This window comes from Nycticebus coucang, chromosome 5, assembly GCF_027406575.1.
Source record: "Nycticebus coucang isolate mNycCou1 chromosome 5, mNycCou1.pri, whole genome shotgun sequence".
Classification (NCBI taxonomy): domain Eukaryota; kingdom Metazoa; phylum Chordata; class Mammalia; order Primates; family Lorisidae; genus Nycticebus; species Nycticebus coucang.
The window spans coordinates 20,130,171-20,148,791 of NC_069784.1; the positions used below are offsets into that span (position 1 = coordinate 20,130,171).

At 38.0% G+C, this 18,621-nt stretch overlaps 1 protein-coding gene across 1 annotated transcript in view; it reads right to left on the bottom strand.

Annotated features, from left to right (window-relative positions):
• Positions 1-17,432, bottom strand: part of GTF2B (general transcription factor IIB) — a 28,579-nt gene extending 11,147 nt beyond the window's left edge. Inside the window, exons 1-2 of the mRNA XM_053592003.1 lie at positions 17,299-17,432; positions 13,629-13,735 (exon numbers count right to left, since the gene is read on the bottom strand). Coding sequence (XP_053447978.1) covers positions 13,629-13,735; positions 17,299-17,315 — 124 coding nt within the window. The 5' untranslated portion in view covers positions 17,316-17,432. The remainder of the gene's footprint in view (positions 1-13,628; positions 13,736-17,298) is intronic.
• Between the last annotated feature and the right edge of the window lie 1,189 nt (positions 17,433-18,621).

Here is an 18,621-nt window from a genome sequence, read left to right on the forward strand (position 1 = left end):
GGGTTAGAAGGATGAAACTGTGATGGAGTTGTTTCCTCCTCATAATAACAAACATCACTAAACCTGGGAGGCAATTCTAATTATATAAATTAGATTTTAAAAACTTACCTAAGCGCATCATAAAAAAAATCTATCGTTGTGAACTGAAGCCTTACTACAATATTAATCAACAAGCCCACATCTAAAGGAGATCACACTAAAGAGATTAATTCTTCTTCCTTTTAGAAAACAGTAATATTTGATCACCAAAAAAAGACTGGAAAGAAAAAAAAAAACCCACATTCTCAACACCAGAGACAGCCACTATAAATATTTTGGTATATGTTCTTTCTGCCTTTTACATTTTATGTGTATGAGTATTTTATACACTTTTTAAAAATTAAAATGAGATCATATTGTACCTGTTTATTATCAGCTCTTTTCACTAAATTTATATCATAAACATAAGAATAGCATTTTTAGGTAATATTTAGTCACATTAATAGCATCCATCATTTAAAGTGATAGACCATGGTGTTCCCATGCACTTATGTTTTCAAAGGAGAATAGAGAATCTAACTTTCCTATTTGGCAAAACAAACAAGAAAACACACATGCAAACATGTAAAAAACAAAAATCGTTGTAGCCTTCAAACCTGAGTTACTTAAATTGTTAAGTTAGGAAAAAGCTACCATCATCGTTAATTTGTAATATTTTCATTAACACAAATGAATGTATTAAGAGAACAGAACAAATGAAAAGGCAGGTAGGTATGCCCAGATCTTTTAAGTCTCTCTAGAAATCTAAAAAAGTATTAGCCAAATGAAGATGTTTCATTTGACAGCATTTTCCTTTGCCCCAAAGTACCTTACCGTAAGTTTCATTTATTGTTTGCCTTTAATAAGACAAGTTGAATTTAAAAAAGTAGTGTAGTGTAACTAGAAAATCTAGCACTGAGTAGTGACGTAATTTTTCCACATCTGTAGGAATGATCTAAATGATTCATTCAAGAGTCTGTGGTTTGTGCTAAGAACAATTCGCTCTTTATATTTAACTGCTGAAAACATTATTTGTAAGAGATGTAATTTCCAAAATAACTCAAAGCACACCATGAAACTACAAACAGTCCAGTAGAATCAGTGCAGGAGTAACAAGAAATAGGGCAAGACCAGAAAAAAAAAATGAGAATACATAAAGGATTTTTTTTTTTTTTTTTTTGAGGCAGTCTCACTCTGTTACCCAAGGTTAGAGTGGTGTGGCATCACAGCTCACAGCAACCTCAAATTCTCGGGTTCCTATGGTCTGCCACCTCAACCTCCCAAGTAGCTAGGATTACAGACACCAGCCACTGTGCCCAGCAAGAGTCACTATACATTCTTATTGGAAATCCTTCATTAAAGACAATTTTAAAGAAAACTCTGATCAAGTGATTGTTTATAAAGAAATATTAATAACACTAGTCTTGAAGTCAGTTTGTTCCCTAATATAAGCTGAGAAGGAACTCAGAATGAATCATCTCCTAGAGACAAATCAAACCATGGTTTACTTCCCAGACTAGCCAAAAAAAGCCTACTTTACCCCTGATGTTTAGACCCTAAATTACTACTTGAAAAATAGTTTCTAAAGGACAATACAATATAAATTCTGTCCCAGAATACCAATTACATCTTTCCCTCAAATACAAGCGGGTCTGCAGCAGCAGCAGCATCTCACCTGAGGCTCTGGCTGAAGACACATCCTAACCTTGGCCACAATAAACTCAAGTCATTCATGAACTAATACTTTTAGGTCTCTATCCTCTGGCACAGGTTTCCTTTTCCCTCTACTTGGCATGAATCGCCCTCCATAAACTTCTACTCATTCTTAAAGACTGAGCTTCATTATAAATTCAATAGTAGTTCCTCCAGAAGTCATCATTTCCTTCCTTTGTGTTTTCACCATGCTTAGAAGACCTGTAACAGCTTTTACCACACTGCGTTGTATTGATTTACCCTCCTCCCTTCCACACATTATCCAAAGAGTTGCTCTAGCATCTGCTTACAGCGTCTCACCTTTCATCACTCTCAAATAAGCACAGTGCTAAACAGAGACCTGTGATAGAAAGACCAAAGGTGTTTAAGTTTTGTAGACCTGTTTTTTGTTTGTTTGTTTTGGGGACAGTCTCAAGCTGTAGCCCTGCGTAGAGTGCTGTAGCATCACAGCTCACAGCAACCTCAAACTCTTGAGCTTAAGTGATTCTCTTGCCTCTGCCTCTGAAGTAGCTAGAACTACAGGCACCTGCCACAATGCTTGTTTTTTCTTGGTTGCAGTTGTCATTGTTTAGCTAGCCCAGGCTGGGTTTGAACCCACCAGCCTCAGTGTATGTGGCCAGCGCCCTAACGACTGAGCTACAGGGTGCCACCTACAAACCTGTATTTAAATGGTTCTGTCACTTACTAGATGAGGGGGTCATGAGATAATGATCTAAGCACTCTGAGTCTCAGTTTCCACTTCTGTAAAATGGAAACAAGCTACCTGAAAGAATTCTTAAAAATTTGTAATTTTCTGATGCTTAAGAAAATGTTGCCATCTTTAAATTAAAAATTCTACATCAGGCAAGAAACCTGCATCTGAAGGCCTATCCAAGAATTTCAAAGTGAATGAAACTATACCTTACTCCAAAAACATAAATTGGCCATATTAAACTAAACCTGGATTCTCCTTTTTAGGAAACACAGTTAATGCTAATTTAAAGATAGCAACCCAATAATCTTTAAAACATGAGAATATTATATTGGCCACACCCACAGTAATTACTCAAACACGTTTATACTAGCATGCTTTGAAGAATGGTACCATAGACTTAGAATCACCCTTTTTCTACAAAGTTAAGAATAAAAGAGCAGCAAGATGGCAGCCGAGTAACAGCTTCCTTGCATCTGGGCACCGTGAGTCTGGAGAGATAGGACTCCAGGCATCTCTGGCTGGTGGGATCTGCCTACCATCACCCCTGAGAGGATACAGGGAGTCAGCGAGAGACTTCTGGACCCCAAGAGGAGGACTAAAACAGTGGAAAACCGGCAAGTGGTTGCGTTGTGTTCAATCCGTCTAAACCCGCCCGCAACTTCCACAGGCACAAGAACTTAAAGAGCAAGAGGAAGTGAAAGGAAAATTAGGGCAAGGAAACAGATAAAAGAAATCACCCATGAGGAAGAATCAGCAGAAAACTCCAGGCAACATCAAGAACCAGTCCAGAACAACCCCGACAAGGGACCATGAGGTAGCTACTGCAGAGGATTCCACCTATACAGAAATGTTAGGAATGACAGAAAGGGAATTTAGAATACACATGTTGAAAACAATGAAAGAAATGATGGAAACAATGAAGGAAACCGCTAATAAAGTGGAAAATAACCAAAAGGAAATCCAAAAACAGAATCAAATCAGAGATGAACGATATGAAGAATATAAAAAGGATATAGCAGAGCTGAAGGAAATGAAACAGTCAATCAGGGAACTTAAAGATGCAATGGAAAGTATCAGCAACAGGTTAGACCATGCAGAAGAAAGAATTTCAGAGGTAGAAGACAAAGTTCTTGAGATAACTCAGATAGTAAAAGAGGCAGAAAAGAAGAGAGAGAAAGCAGAACGTTCACTGTCAGAATTATGGGACTTTATGAAGCGTTCCAACATACGAGTTATAGGAATTCCAGAAGGGGAAGAAGAATGCCCCAGAGGAATGGAAGCCATACTAGAGAATATTATAAAAGAAAATTTCCCAAATATCACCAAAGATTCTGACACACTGCTTTCAGAGGGCTATCGGACCCCAGGTCGCCTCAACTCTAACCGAGCTTCTCCAAGACACATTGTGATGAACCTGTCCAAAGTCAAGACAAAAGAAAAGATTCTGCAAGCTGCCAGGAGTAAGCGCCAGTTGACCTACAGGGGCAAATCCATCAGAGTGACCGCAGACTTCTCTAATGAAACTTTCGAAGCAAGAAGACAATGGTCATCTACCTTTAATCTACTTAAACAGAACAATTTTCAGCCCAGAATTCTGTACTCTGCTAAGCTAAGCTTCAAAATTGATGGAGAAATCAAATCATTTACGGATATACAAACATTGAGGAAATTCACCACAAGACCAGCCATACAGGAACTACTTCAACCTGTTCTGCACACTGACCACCACAATGGATCAGCAGCAAAGTAAGAACTCAGAAATTAAAGGACAGAACCAAACCTCCACACTGATGCAAAAGATAAAACTAAGCAATGGACTCTCACAAAATAAGACGAATACAATACTACCACACTTATCAATTATCTCAATAAATGTTAATGGCTTGAATTCCCCACTGAAGAGACATAGATTGGTTGACTGGATTAAAAAACACAAGCCATCCATTTGCTGTTTGCAAGAAACACACCTGGCTTCAAAAGACAAATTAAAGCTCCGAGTCAAGGGTTGGAAGACAATTTTTCAGGCAAATGGAATTCAGAAGAAAAGAGGAGTTGCAATCTTATTTTCAGATACATGTGGATTTAAAGCAACTAAAGTCAAAAAAGACAAAGATGGTCACTTTATATTGGTCAAGGGAAAAATACAACAAGAAGACATTTCAATTCTAAATATCTATGCACCCAATTTAAATGCTCCCAGATTCTTGAAACAGACCTTACTCAGTCTGAGCAATATGATATCTGATAATACCGTAATAACAGGGGACCTTAACACTCCTCTTACAGAGCTGGACAGATCCTCTAAACAGAAATTAAACAAGGATATAAGAGACTTAAATGAGACCCTAGAACAACTGTGCTTGATAGACGCATATAGAACACTCCATCCCAAAGATAAAGAATATACATTCTTCTCATCACCCCATGAACATTCTCCAAAATTGATCATATCCTGGGACACAAAACAATTATCAACAGAATCAAAAGAATTGAAATTTTACCTTGTATCTTCTCAGACCATAAGGCACTAAAGGTGGAACTCAACTCTAACAAAAATGCTCGACTCCACCCAAAGGCATGGAAACTAAACAATCTTCTGTTGAATAACAGATGGGTGAAGGAAGAAATAAAACAGGAAATCATTAACTTCCTTGAGCATAACAACAATGAAGACACAAGCTACCAAAACCTGTGGGATACTGCAAAAGCAGTTTTGAGAGGAAAATTCATCGCTTTAGATGCCTACATTCGAAAAACAGAAAGAGAGCGCATCAACAATCTCACAAGAGATCTTATGGAATTGGAAAAAGAAGACCAATCTAAGCCTAAAATCAGTAGAAGAAAAGAAATATCCAAAATCAAATCAGAGATCAATGAAATTGAAAACAAAAGAATCATTCAGAAAATTAATGAAACAAGGAGTTGGTTTTTTGAAAAAATAAATAAAATAGATAAACCATTGGCCAGACTAACGAGGAATAGAAAAGTAAAATCTCTAGTAACCTCAACCAGAAATGATAAAGGGGAAATAACAACTGATCCCACAGAGATACAAGAGATCATCTCTGAATACTACCAGAAACTCTATGCCCAGAAATTTGACAATGTGAAAGAAATGGATCAATATTTCGAATCACACCCTCTCCCTAGACTCAGCCAGGAAGAAATAGAGCTCCTGAACAGACCAATTTCAAGCACTGAGATCAAAGAAACAATAAAAAAGCTTCCAACCAAAAAGTGCCCTGGTCCGGATGGCTTCACTCCAGAATTCTATCAAACCTTCAAGGAAGAGCTTATTCCTGTACTGCAGAAATTATTCCAAAAAATTGAGGAAGAAGGAATCTTCCCCAACACATTCTATGAAGCAAACATCACCCTGATACCAAAACCAGGAAAAGACCCAAACAAAAAGGAGAATTTCAGACCAATCTCACTCATGAACATAGACGCAAAAATTCTCAACAAAATCCTAGCCAATAGATTACAGCTGATCATCAAAAAAGTCATTCATCATGACCAAGTAGGCTTCATCCCAGGGATGCAAGGCTGGTTTAATATACGCAAGTCTATAAACGTTATCCACCATATTAACAGAGGCAAAAATAAAGATCACATGATCCTCTCAATAGATGCAGAAAAAGCATTTGATAAAATCCAGCATCCTTTTCTAATTAGAACACTGAAGAGTATAGGCATAGGTGGCACATTTCTAAAACTGATTGAAGCTATCTATGACAAACCCACAGCCAATATTTTACTGAATGGAGTAAAACTCAAAGCTTTTCCTCTTAGAACTGGAACCAGACAAGGTTGTCCTCTGGCACCTTTACTATTCAACGTAGTGCTGGAAGTTCTAGCCAATACAATTAGGCAAGACAAGGAAATAAAGGGAATCCAAATGGGAGCAGAGGAGGTCAAACTCTCCCTCTTTGCTGACGACATGATCTTATACTTAGAGAACCCCAAAGACTCAACCACAAGACTCCTAGAAGTCATCAAAAAATACAGTAATGTTTCAGGATATAAAATCAATGTCCACAAGTCAGTAGCCTTTGTGTACACCAATAACAGTCAAGATGAGAAGCTAATTAAGGACACAACTCCCTTCACCATAGTCTCAAAGAAAATGAAATACCTAGGAATATACCTAACGAAGGAGGTGAAGGACCTCTATAAAGAAAACTATGAAATCCTCAGAAAGGAAATAGCAGAGGATATTAACAAATGGAAGAACATACCATGCTCATGGATGGGAAGAATCAACATTGTTAAAATGTCTATACTTCCCAAAGCAATCTACCTATTCAATGCCATTCCTATCAAAATACCAACATCGTACTTTCAAGATTTGGAAAAAATGATTCTGCGTTTTGTATGGAACCGGAAAAAACCCCGTATAGCTAAGGCAGTTCTCTGTAACAAAAATAAAGCTGGGGGCATCAGCATACCAGATTTTAGTCTGTACTACAAAGCCATAGTGCTCAAGACAGCATGGTACTGGCACAAAAACAGAGACATAGACACTTGGAATCGAATTGAAAACCAAGAAATGAAACTAACATTTTACAACCACCTAATCTTTGATAAACCAAACAACTTGGGGGAAAGACTCCCTATTCAATAAATGGTGTTGGGAGAACTGGATGTCTACATGTAAAAGACTGAAACTGGACCAACACCTTTCCCCACTCCCAAAAATTGATTCAAGATGGATAAAGGACTTAAACTTAAGGCATGGAACAATAAAAATCCTCCAAGAAAGCATAGGAAAAACACTGGAAGATATTGGCCTGGGGGAAGACTTCATGAAGAAGACTGCCATGGCAATTGCAACAACAACTAAAATAAACAAATGGGACTTCATTAAACTGAAAAGCTTCTGTACAGCTAAGGAGACAATAACCAAAGCAAAGAGACAACCAACACAATGGGAAAGGATATTTGCATATTTTCAATCAGACAAAAGCTTGATAACTAGGATCTATAGAGAACTTAAATTAATCCACATGAAAAAAGCCAACAATCCCTTATATCAACGGGCAAGAGACATGAATAGAACTTTCTCTAAAGACGACAGACGAATGGCTAACAAACACATGAAAAAATGTTCATCATCTCTATATATTAGAGAAATGCAAATCAAAACAACCCTGAGATATCATGTAACCCCAGTAAGAATGGCCCACATCACAAAATCTCAAAACTGCAGATGCTGGCGTGGATGTGGAGAGAAGGGAACACTTTTACACTGCTGGTGGGACTGCAAACTAGTACAACCTTTCTGGAAGGAAGTATGGAGAAACCTCAAAGCACTCAAGCTAGACCTCCCATTTGATCCTGCAATCCCATTACTGGGCATCTACCCAGAAGGAAAAAAATCCTTTTGTCATAAGGACACTTGTACTAGACTGTTTATTGCAGCTCAATTTACAATCGCCAAAATGTGGAAACAGCCTAAATGCCCACCAACCCAGGAATGGATTAACAAGCTGTGGTATATGTATACCATGGAATACTATTCAGCCATTAAAAAAAATGGAGACTTTACATCCTTCGTATTAACCTGGATGGACGTGGAAGACATTATTCTTAGTAAAGCGTCACAAGAATGGAGAAGCATGAATCCTATGTACTCAATTTTGATATGAGGACAATTAATGACAATTATGGTTATGGGGGGGAAACAGAAAGAGGGAAGGAGGGAGGTGGGTGGGGCCTTGGTGTGTGTCACACTTTATGGGGGCAAGACATGATTGCAAGAGGGACTTTACCTAACAATTGCAATCAGTGTAACCTGGCTTATTGTACCCTCAATGAATCCCCAACAATAAAAAAAAAAAAAAAAAGAATAAAAGAGCATTTGTATCTCCAAAACATGTATCAGTGAAATCTCATACTAAAATTATACTATACACATAATTTCATTTGATTCTTAACAATTCTGACACGTATGGTATCTGCCTTTGGTAAACAGGAAACGGAAATTTATTTTACAGGTGAAAAAATGTTAAGCTTGAAGAAATTATTTAACTTGATGGCCTGATATGATGGCTCAAACCTATAATCTTAGCACTCTGGGAGGCCACGGCCTGAGCTCAGATGTTCGAGACCAGCCTGAGCAAGGGCTAGATCCCAGCTCTACTAAAAACAGAAAAATTAGCTGGGCATGGTGGCAGATGCCTGTAGTCCCAGCTACTGGGGAGGCTGAGGCAAGAGGATCGCTCAAGCCTGTTGCTGTGAGCTATGACATTTTACCCAGGGTGACAAAGAGAGAATCTGTCTCAAAAAAAAAAGAAAGAAAGAAATTATTCAGCTTGACTACACACAACTTATGAACTAGTAAAGCCGAGCCTGGGTTCTAGAACCATTGATCCTAGTTCTATTAGGAGTAAGGGAGACACATGATTATGTAATATATACCCTATAAGAGTTTGCAGCCTAGGTCTGGCGACATAGAATATAAGAAGACAAAGATGAAAAATCTTGATGTACAGAAGATCTCAAAGAATGTGATAAATTGTACAGTAAATAGTACAGATTTGTGTTCCTCGCTACATTACCAATGCATTACTTGCATCAGAATTTCTGAGAATGGAACCTAGAATGTTTTAAAACACATTCCCCAGCTGATTCTTACTGCACACATATAAATTTATACTCCAGATTCACTGGTATAAATCATATCCAAAATGAGTTTAGGAGGGAGAGGTCAAACTAATTTTTCTGTTTCAAATATATCTAAACTATTTTCCAATAGTGGATATATGCTTATATACTTTTAAGTACAATAAAAGAATTTTTAAATGGCACACAAAAAACTGGCTTTAACTAGAAATGATACTACTAGGTTTAGACAACCCTTCATTGTAAAATACTAATTTACAGGGTGGTGCTAGTAGCTCATTGGGTAGGGCACCGAGCATATATACTCAGGCTGGCGGGTTCGAACTTGGCCTGGGCCAGTTAAACAACAACTGCAACAACAACAAAAAAAATAGCTGGGCATTGCGGTGGGCACCTGTAGTCCCAGCTACTTGGGAGGCTGAGGCAAGAAAATCAATTAAGCCCAAGAGTTTGAGGTTGCTGTGAGCTATGATGCCATGAAACTCTACCAAGGGTGACATAGTGAGACTCTGTCTCCAAAAATAAAATAAAATAAAATAAAAATTTATAAAAATCATGATAGACAAATTTCACGTTTTAACAACTACTGTAACAGTTTACTAACCCAACACTACTGATTATATATAAATATATGGTCAATTTACAAGGTCAAATTTATGAACTGATGATCTAAATATAATTATACTGCCACCCCGTGTTCAACTTTTAAAATTACACAATCATGCTAAAGTAAACTTTTAAAACTTTTTAAACTTTTTTTTTTTTTTTATTGTTGGGGATTCATTGAGGGTACAATAAGCCAGTTACACTGATTGCAATAGTTAGGTAAAGTCCCTCTTGCAATCATGTCTTGCCCCCAGTGTGTGTAAAACTTTTTAAACTTTTTAAACAGGGGGCCAGTTCACTGTCCCTCAGACCGTTAGAGGGCCGGACTATAGTTTAAAAAAACACTATGAACAAATTCCTATGCATACTGCACGTATCTTATTTTGAAGTAAAAAAACAAAACGGAAACAAATACAATCACACAGCCTCATGTGGCCCGCGGGCTGCAGTTTGAGGACCCCTGTGCTAAAGGATGTGACAAAAAAAAAAAAAAAATCCACAAGTGTTGCAAGAAACAATTAGTTTCACGGTAGGAACAACACAGCATTGCTTTAAAAATTGGCCCTGTTTTAGAGTTGCTACCTATATATTGAGGATCACCAATAAAATGAGATAATATCAAATCTTAACAGTTTGTATGTTTAAAATAAAAATCATATTCAAATGAAAGGGAAAAATCAATTAGACAACTATTACATATTAAATAATATTAAAAACAGTATTAACCATGGCCACGTAAAATTGAAAACAAATTGTAGGACATACTAAGTATCACATAACTACTTAAAAATTGGGGATAAAAAGCATTAAACGGAAAATAGCAAATGTGTGACAAATTATATCTTCTGAAGATGGCAGCAATCATATCTCCCACACAGTTGTTCTTCTGCAATATGACCATATCAGCCTCACGTTGAGGTGGAGCCTATTTATTGCATCCCCTTCAATCTAGGGGTTGAAGGGTCCTAATGATGGCTTAATAATGGCTAATGATGGCTCTTACCAGTAGAATACATAAGCCATCCTGTGCCAGTTCTAGGCATTGCCCTTAACCACTCCCATCCGATGTCTACTTTCTCTTACACTTGGTCTTGGGATATTTCTCTTGGAAATTGACTACTGTGTGCAAAACATAACTACTCTTAGACAACTATGGAAAAGCTCTGGAGGACAACAGATCTATGTGAGGAGGCCAAGGAGCATGGAAGCACCAGAAATGAGAGTTAAAGATGCTAAAGGAGAAGTGATCTTCAGGGCCAGCCAATGCCAACTGCCCAGATGAATTCTTCCCAAATTACCAACCCATAAAATTTTGACCAAAATAAAATGGTTGTTATAATCCACTAAACTTTAGGGTAGCTTGATATGTAACTGAAATAGAAATTGATTCCTGAAGTACAATGTTGCTTTAAGAAAAGGTAAAAACATGTGGCACTGGTTTTGAAATTTGAAAGATAATGAGAAAGGTGTCATTAGAGACTGGAGAAAAAATAACGTATTTTTGTATTATAAATTATTTCATTTAAAAAGGTGATAATAGGCTAGGTGCCCTGGCTCATGCCTGTGATCCTGGAGGCCAAGACAGATGGACTGCCTGAGTTCAAGAGTTTGAGACCAGCCTGACCAAAAGTGAGACCCCCCTGTCTCTACTACAAATAAAAAAACTAGCTGGGTGTTGTGATACATGCCTATAGTCCCAGATACTCAGGAGGCTAAAGCAAGAGGATTGCTCAACTCCAAGAGTTTGAGGTTGATGTGAGCTATAATGCCACAGCATTTTACCCAGGATGACAAAGAGAGACACCGCCTCAAAAAAAAAAAAAAAAAAAAAAGTGATAAGTGATAGTAATGGGATCTCTCAGTTGCTGACTCAGGTAAGAGGGGTTCTGTGTGGCTTTGAATATGAAAGTTGGGCAGTAATCTAGCCTTCAGTTTGATATGAAGGGATATTAGTAACAATGGGCTATTCTAATTTTCAAGCACAAATTAAAACATTTAATACAGGACTGTCCAAAAACACTCTGTAAGAGTTTCAGTTTCTAAAACTGGTCATTACTGAAACCAAAGGCTGGATGCAGTGACTCATGCCTATAATCCTAGCACTCTGGAAGGCTTAGCCGGTAGGATCCCTTGAGCTCAGGAGTTTGAGACCAGCCTAAGCCAAGAGTGAGATCCCGTCTCTACTAAAAATAGAAAAATTAGCCAGGCATGGTGGTGGACACCTGTAGTCCTAGCTACTCAGGAGGTTGAGACGGGGGATGCCCTGAACTCAGGAGTCTGAGGTTTCTATAAACTAGGCTGAAGCCACAGCACTCTAGCCTGGTCAACACAGTGAGACTCTTGCCTCAAAAATACAAATAAATAAAAATAAACCAAAAGCTATTCAAATGCTTATTCAATAAATATGGCATAATCTAAAACGTTTCATACAATGTAAAATCATATAGCAAGCACAAATCATGTACATCATGATCATTTATTAGAAAATACATATTATCTAGATTAAAATTCCTATGAAAAATCAGTATCTCAAATATGAAAAAAGCCACAGATGTTATTTCCTTAATGGATTGAAGATTTCTTCTGTTTTCTTAGCATAAAAAATAAAGGTTGAATTGACCTGGCAATAAAGAGCACATGTCTTTAAACCACTGAGATGATATAAATTCAATTATGTATATAATCATGTGCTATATAATGGCATTGTGGTCAATGACTGACCACATGTGACAGTGGCCCCATGAGATTATCATACTGTATTTTTACTGTACCTTTTTTATGTTTAGATACACAAACACCACTGTGTCACAAATGCCTATGGCATTCCCTGCAGTAACATGCTGTATAGGTTTGTAACCTAGGGGCAATAGGCCACCATGTAGTGTGTAGTATGCTCTACCATCTAGGTTTGGTTTTATAAGGACACTATGATGTTCAGTCATGAAAACATTTCTCAGAATGTACCCCCATCATTAAGTAATGCATGACTGTGCAAAACAATCTAAATTTACAACTGATAAATGATAATGACATATAGGTGATGTGTGTCTATATACTTAGACTCATGAAGTGTCACGTTGAATTAAGATATTCTCAATTTGCTTGATAATGTTCTCAGCAGAACAGAACTTTGCTAATAGACTCTTCTCCACCCACTCCTGTTTGCTCATGAATGGATTTTTCACTTGTAAGACATACGATTATACACTTAACCAAAAATATGTGCGAATGAACATACTATATATTTTAAAAATAAGTGTTAGTCATATTTTGCGTATGTCAGAAGAACCAACATCACAAAGAAACAGTGCTATATAGAAAGATCTACAGGGTTCTATTTTAAATTTCTCAAAAGATTTAACACTTTTTAGTGTTCAATACTAGTAAGTCAATAAAACAAAACTAAAAAAAAATTAACTTTCTTTGGTTTGCTAGAACAGAAAAATGCTCTGTAAGCCTGTATCTTGCTCTTGCATTATAAACCTACCTTTCTCTTCCTCATAAATTTTGTTCTATGCTTGCCTTAAAAAAAAAAAAAAAAAAAAAAAAAAACAGCCCTGCACTATGGCTTATGCCTCTAATCTTAGCACTCTGGGAGCCCAAGGCAGGTGGATTACCTGAGCTCACGAGTTCGAAATCAGCCTGAGCCAAAGCGAGACCTCGTCTCTAAAAATAGCTGGGCATTGTGGCAGGTGTCCCAGCTACTTGGAAGGCTAACGCAAGAGAATCACTTAAGCCTAAGAGTTTGAGGTTGCTGTGAGCTGTGGTACCACGGCACTCTACCGAGGGCAAAAAAATGAGACTGCCTCAAAAAAAAAAAAAAAAAAAAAAATATATATATATATATATGTATACATATGTGTATAAATTATTTGTGGACTTTGAAAGAAGTCAAAATGTGTTCATTAAATGAATGTAGAAAATATACAAGAGCAATGTACCTGAATAATAAATTAAAACCATAACTACTCACCTACAACCAAGCCACATTCAGGACAGATCATATCACCAGCTCTGTAGTCCTCCACTAAAATTGCATCTGGATGGTTTGGACATGTGACTCTTGGAAGAGCATCCAAACTATATGAAAAAAGAGTTATATTTTTATATTCACCCAACCAATATGTGTCAAAGTCTTCTCCTAAGGGAGAAGAGGTAAGATTTCCAACATTTTTTCATACATACATTTAAAATGTATGGAAATTAAACTTATAAAGTAAGTATCTCAGTTAGGGTTATTTTAAATTCTAGGTAGTCATTAGTAGGTAGATTCTATTGGAATTATTTTTATTAGTAACTGGTTTACAGATATGCAAGTCTTTCAAAACATAATAGAAAACAAAGGTTTTTTTCCTTTAATATGTAGGCTACTACAATTTTAAAAGATCTTGATCAGTGTATTAACGACTCCCTACTGTAAAAAAAACTGATATACATATAACCATCCAGTCTGTTCCCTCTGCCACTTATTTCTCTAATCAGAGAATCAATTTCAGGCCTGTATTTTTCCACTTCTTGGTTACCTTAGTAACAGTTTTAAATGAAAGATGATAGATGTGGCTCTGCTAAACTTAAGAGACCTGTTTTCACTTAGTCCAGAACTGAGTTTTTTAGCATTCAAGAAATGGTTTCAGGCCAGTGTAGTGGCTCACACATGTAATCCTAGCACTCCAGGAGGCTGAGATGGGAGGATCACTTGAGCTCAAGAGTTTGAGACTAGCTTGAACATGAGCAAGACCCCATCTCTACTAAAAACAAGAAAAAATTAGTTGGGTGTTGTGGTGGGCACCTGTAGTTCCAGCTACCGAGGAGGCGGAGGCTGGAAGATAGCTTGAGCCAGGAGTTTGAGGTTGCTACGAGCTAAGCTGACAGAGGTGCCATGGCATTCTAGCCTGGGCAACAGTGTGAGATTCTTGTCTCAAAAAAAAAAAAAAAGAAAAGAAAAGAAAAGAAATGGTTTCAAAAGCTACTTTTAAATCTATTTTTGATATTAATAATTTGCTCAGTAATTTTGAATAAAACAGTTTTGAAAGACACGTTAATCTTAAATGACCTGATAAAACCAGCTTTAAAAGCAACAAAGATATTTAATGTAGATTTAGTAATTATTTTGGGGGGTATAGATCTCACAATCATAAAAGTTTGGTCTCAAGCGGCTAAGGTGCCAGCCACATACACCAAAGCTGGTGGGTTCGAATCTAGTCCAGGTCTGCCAAACAACAATGACAACTACAACCAAAAAATAGCTGGGCTTTGTGGCGGGTGCCTGTAGTCCCAGCTACTTGGGAAGCTGAGGTAAGAGAATTGCTTAAGCCCAGGAGTTGGGAGGTTGCTGTGAGCTGTGATGCCATGACACTCTACCCAGGGCGACGGCTTGAGGCTCTGTCTCAAAAAAAAAAAAAAAAAAAAAAAGCTTGGCCTCACCGCAAGTAAGCTCCTTTTAAAAATCCACTTGAAATAATATAGTACATGGCAAGGTTATGACCATCACACATATCTTGAAGATAAAATCAACTGTTCTTATAAAATCAAGGTAAAGAAGTATTTGTGATTTTAGATAAAGTTTCTCATGCTAGCAAATAAAATTAAAAATGGTTTACTGTTAATATAGAAGGTAGCTACTGGAAAACTGACAAAGTAAGCCATAGTTCCCCAAATTTATGTAGTCAAGTTAGCAAGAACTATTTGTATATGTCACCTATTAAAATAAAATGCAATCCTGCTTAAGTAGTAAACTTATAGTCAAATTACCCACAAACAGAAAACAGGAACCTCATGAATGGAATAGTGGAGGTAGTTATGAAGAGAAGGAATGGTAAAGGAATGGCGAAAACCACCAAGGACATTAAAACAATATAGATTACTGAAGGTGTCAGATAAGCCCAAACCCCATTTTATAGCTTATCATTTATCGTACCTACTGTGTCTAGTGCTGTATATTTATTATTCTCAATCTCCACAATAAATCCTGCAAGAGAAGCCTTATTTCCATTTTAAAAATATGCGCAAAGTGACTTGCCTGAACTAATGAGCTTAGATTTGAACTCAGAATATTTGTGCTCTTCTGTCAGAACACTAGGCAGTTTCACAGGTTAGTAACCATACATCTTCCTCAGGAAAAAGTGCTAAAGTTAGAAATACTGCATTTACCTTTTCTTTGTTTTCAGTGGTAGAAAAACTTGAGAGAGAAATAACTACAATGACATCTGTATCTAAGAGCCGGATGTATGTAAAAAAAATTTACTTTCAACTTTTTAAAAACAAAGAAGAAAGGAAAGGCAAACAAAGGGTAAAAAGTTTATCCAGTAAATTTACTACATGTACTATTTAACCAGTGCAACTTTTTTTAACAATTAAAATTTCTATTTATTATATGCAAAAGATGGGCCAAAATCTAACCACATTTACCTAATGCCATGAGAGAATTTAAGTTGTATTTGGGTGATTTGAGGAAACTTTTAAGTTTTCCATTTCACTTATAAGGAAGCCTTACCTGACACAACCACACCCATACAGCATGACTGATTTTTCAATCACAGAGTTAGACTAAGTAAACAAGAGTGTCACTGACTTGAAAGTTCCCCTCCAACCCCAATTTTTTCTTTCCTCACCATAATAAGTCTTGACAGTTACCAGAAAGGGCTTACTATTTTGCGAATGAAAATAGTAAGCTGGTGAAAGTCATCAATTCTATAAATGATAATAGGTTCAGAAAAACTGCACCCCAGTTGCCTTCAACAAGCTGTAGGAATAATTTGAAACTTTCAATACAGTAGGAGCTAGAGACCAACTGTTAAAATATCAACATTGACATGACTCAGTTTACACTTATGCAAAAATACTAATATCTACCTCACGGTGATAATGAAAGATATAATTAGGGTCTGCAAGCATTTTTCAGGTCACAAGATTAAAGGCTGTGTCTTGGGGCACTGCCTACATTTCCTGTAGACATGAATGCATTTAAAAATACATAGTGAAGATCGTCTTCCCAGTATATATAACTAATTTTCCACAGGAAATATTTTCTTTAGGAGCACTCAGACATTTGGAAGGACATCCTTAGGCAGGGAACTAATCAACTCTTCAGATACGCTCTCCAGCTCCCACTTTGGAGGGCTGCTGCGATGGTAACCAGTTTCCATCCAGCTTACTAATACTGACGTTCCTAACTTTCTAGCTGTCATGTTGATAGGGAACTGGAAATAGTGGTTTTGTTTTCCCGCCCCTTTATTCTCCCCTTTGGAAAAAAGAAATTACGGACCCCGAGCTGTTCGGGCCGTATGTGGAAAAAAACAGTGTAGAAAAAATTAACACAAAAAAAGTGAACATATTAGTAAAAGACGGGAGGCTAAAGGCAGGGGACACAAGAGCCCAGCGGGGCCCACACAGGGTGGCGCCTGAATGGATAAGAAGACCCTGGACGCCCAGGCAGTAACGCTGACAGCTCGGTATCCCCTGCGACACCCCCGACACTTCTGCCGTCTCCAAGTGCCTTTGTCCGGGCCGGCCAGCCCGTCTCGCCGCTTTTCTCCCGTCTGCCCGGGATGCTCTGCTCTACACGACTGCCCGGCGGCCTCCTACGAACCCCCGGCACTCGCCGCCCTCCCCTCAACTGGCCGGACTCGGCCGGACACACTAACCGGCTGGTAGACGCCATCTTCGCACTCACTGCGGTTCCACCAACAAGCGACGAGAGCTGCGCCGAAAACAGGAAGAGATTGTGGCGATAAGACGCGGCGAGAGCGGCTTTTATAGGCGAGTCACCCACGCAGTCGTAACAGGGAGCGGCTACGGATCGGGAGAAAGGCCAAGAATAGTGAGATCGCGTACGCCACGTGCTTTGCTTTTTCTTAGGTTGTGTCTCTGTTTTTGTAATTTGCTATGGTGCAGGGCCAATCAATGTAACTATCCAGGAAAAGTCAGAAAGGAACCCTGCAAACAGCCTACACCAGAGCTACTGTCCATCTGACTGAGTTAAAACAAAAAGAAAACCCTGGCTTCGTGGTGGGGGCAAAGCTCACATCCCCAGGTCTAACCACCCCTTCTTCTCTCACCCTCTCCACCACTCCCACCCCTCCAGTCAGTTACTCCCCATTGAACTCACCCAAGGGGTGATTCTTTCTTAATAAAGAACTTTGAATAAAAAGAGAAATCCTCTTAGGTCATCCTGAACAAATGTCAACTCAGGCTCTGTCATCAGCTAGCATGCTGTGGCTTTCTTAGGCATGTCCTTTAGCTCATCAGTGCAAGTGGCAATAATATCTGCCTTGCATACCCTTTAGAATTAGCAGTAGATGAAACAAAACCGTGTGGCAGCCCTATGTGCATGAGAGGCACAAAGATCTGAGCCCTGACCTGATATATATTATATATTTTTTTCATGGCCTTTGCAATTTGGCTGACAGCTAAGTGTAGATAACTTGGTTGAATGGTTAAAAACTGTGAAAGGTCCCTAGATTAATTAATTAGCCAAACTAAAGTCAAAATAGTAATAACGACAATAACAACAGTAGCACTGGAAACAAATCAACCTTGACAACATGGAGATTGAAAGAGAGAGGATGCTATTTAGTCTCTACAGGGAAGAAGACAGAAAATAGTTGACTACTTTGTTTGTTTGGGGTTGGGATTTAAAAGTCACTGAGCATGCACTGTTTTCTTGAGAAGGTGGGGGACACATGCTTTTTAGAAAGAACAAGGAATGTGAGAGGCAGGAATTTAGAAACTGAAATCTAGATGGGGAGAGTTTCCTTTTTTTCAGTCTTCAATTCTGTAAATTTTTTTTACTGTTAAATCGTAGCTGTGTACATTAATGCAGTCAAGGTGTATAACGTGCTGGTTTCATATACAATCTGAAATAGTCTCATCAAACTATTCAACGTAGTCTTCATGGCATTTGTATTCTGCCTTTAGTAAGTTTTGCTTGTACCCATTCTAAGATGCACAGTATGTGTGGCTTCACC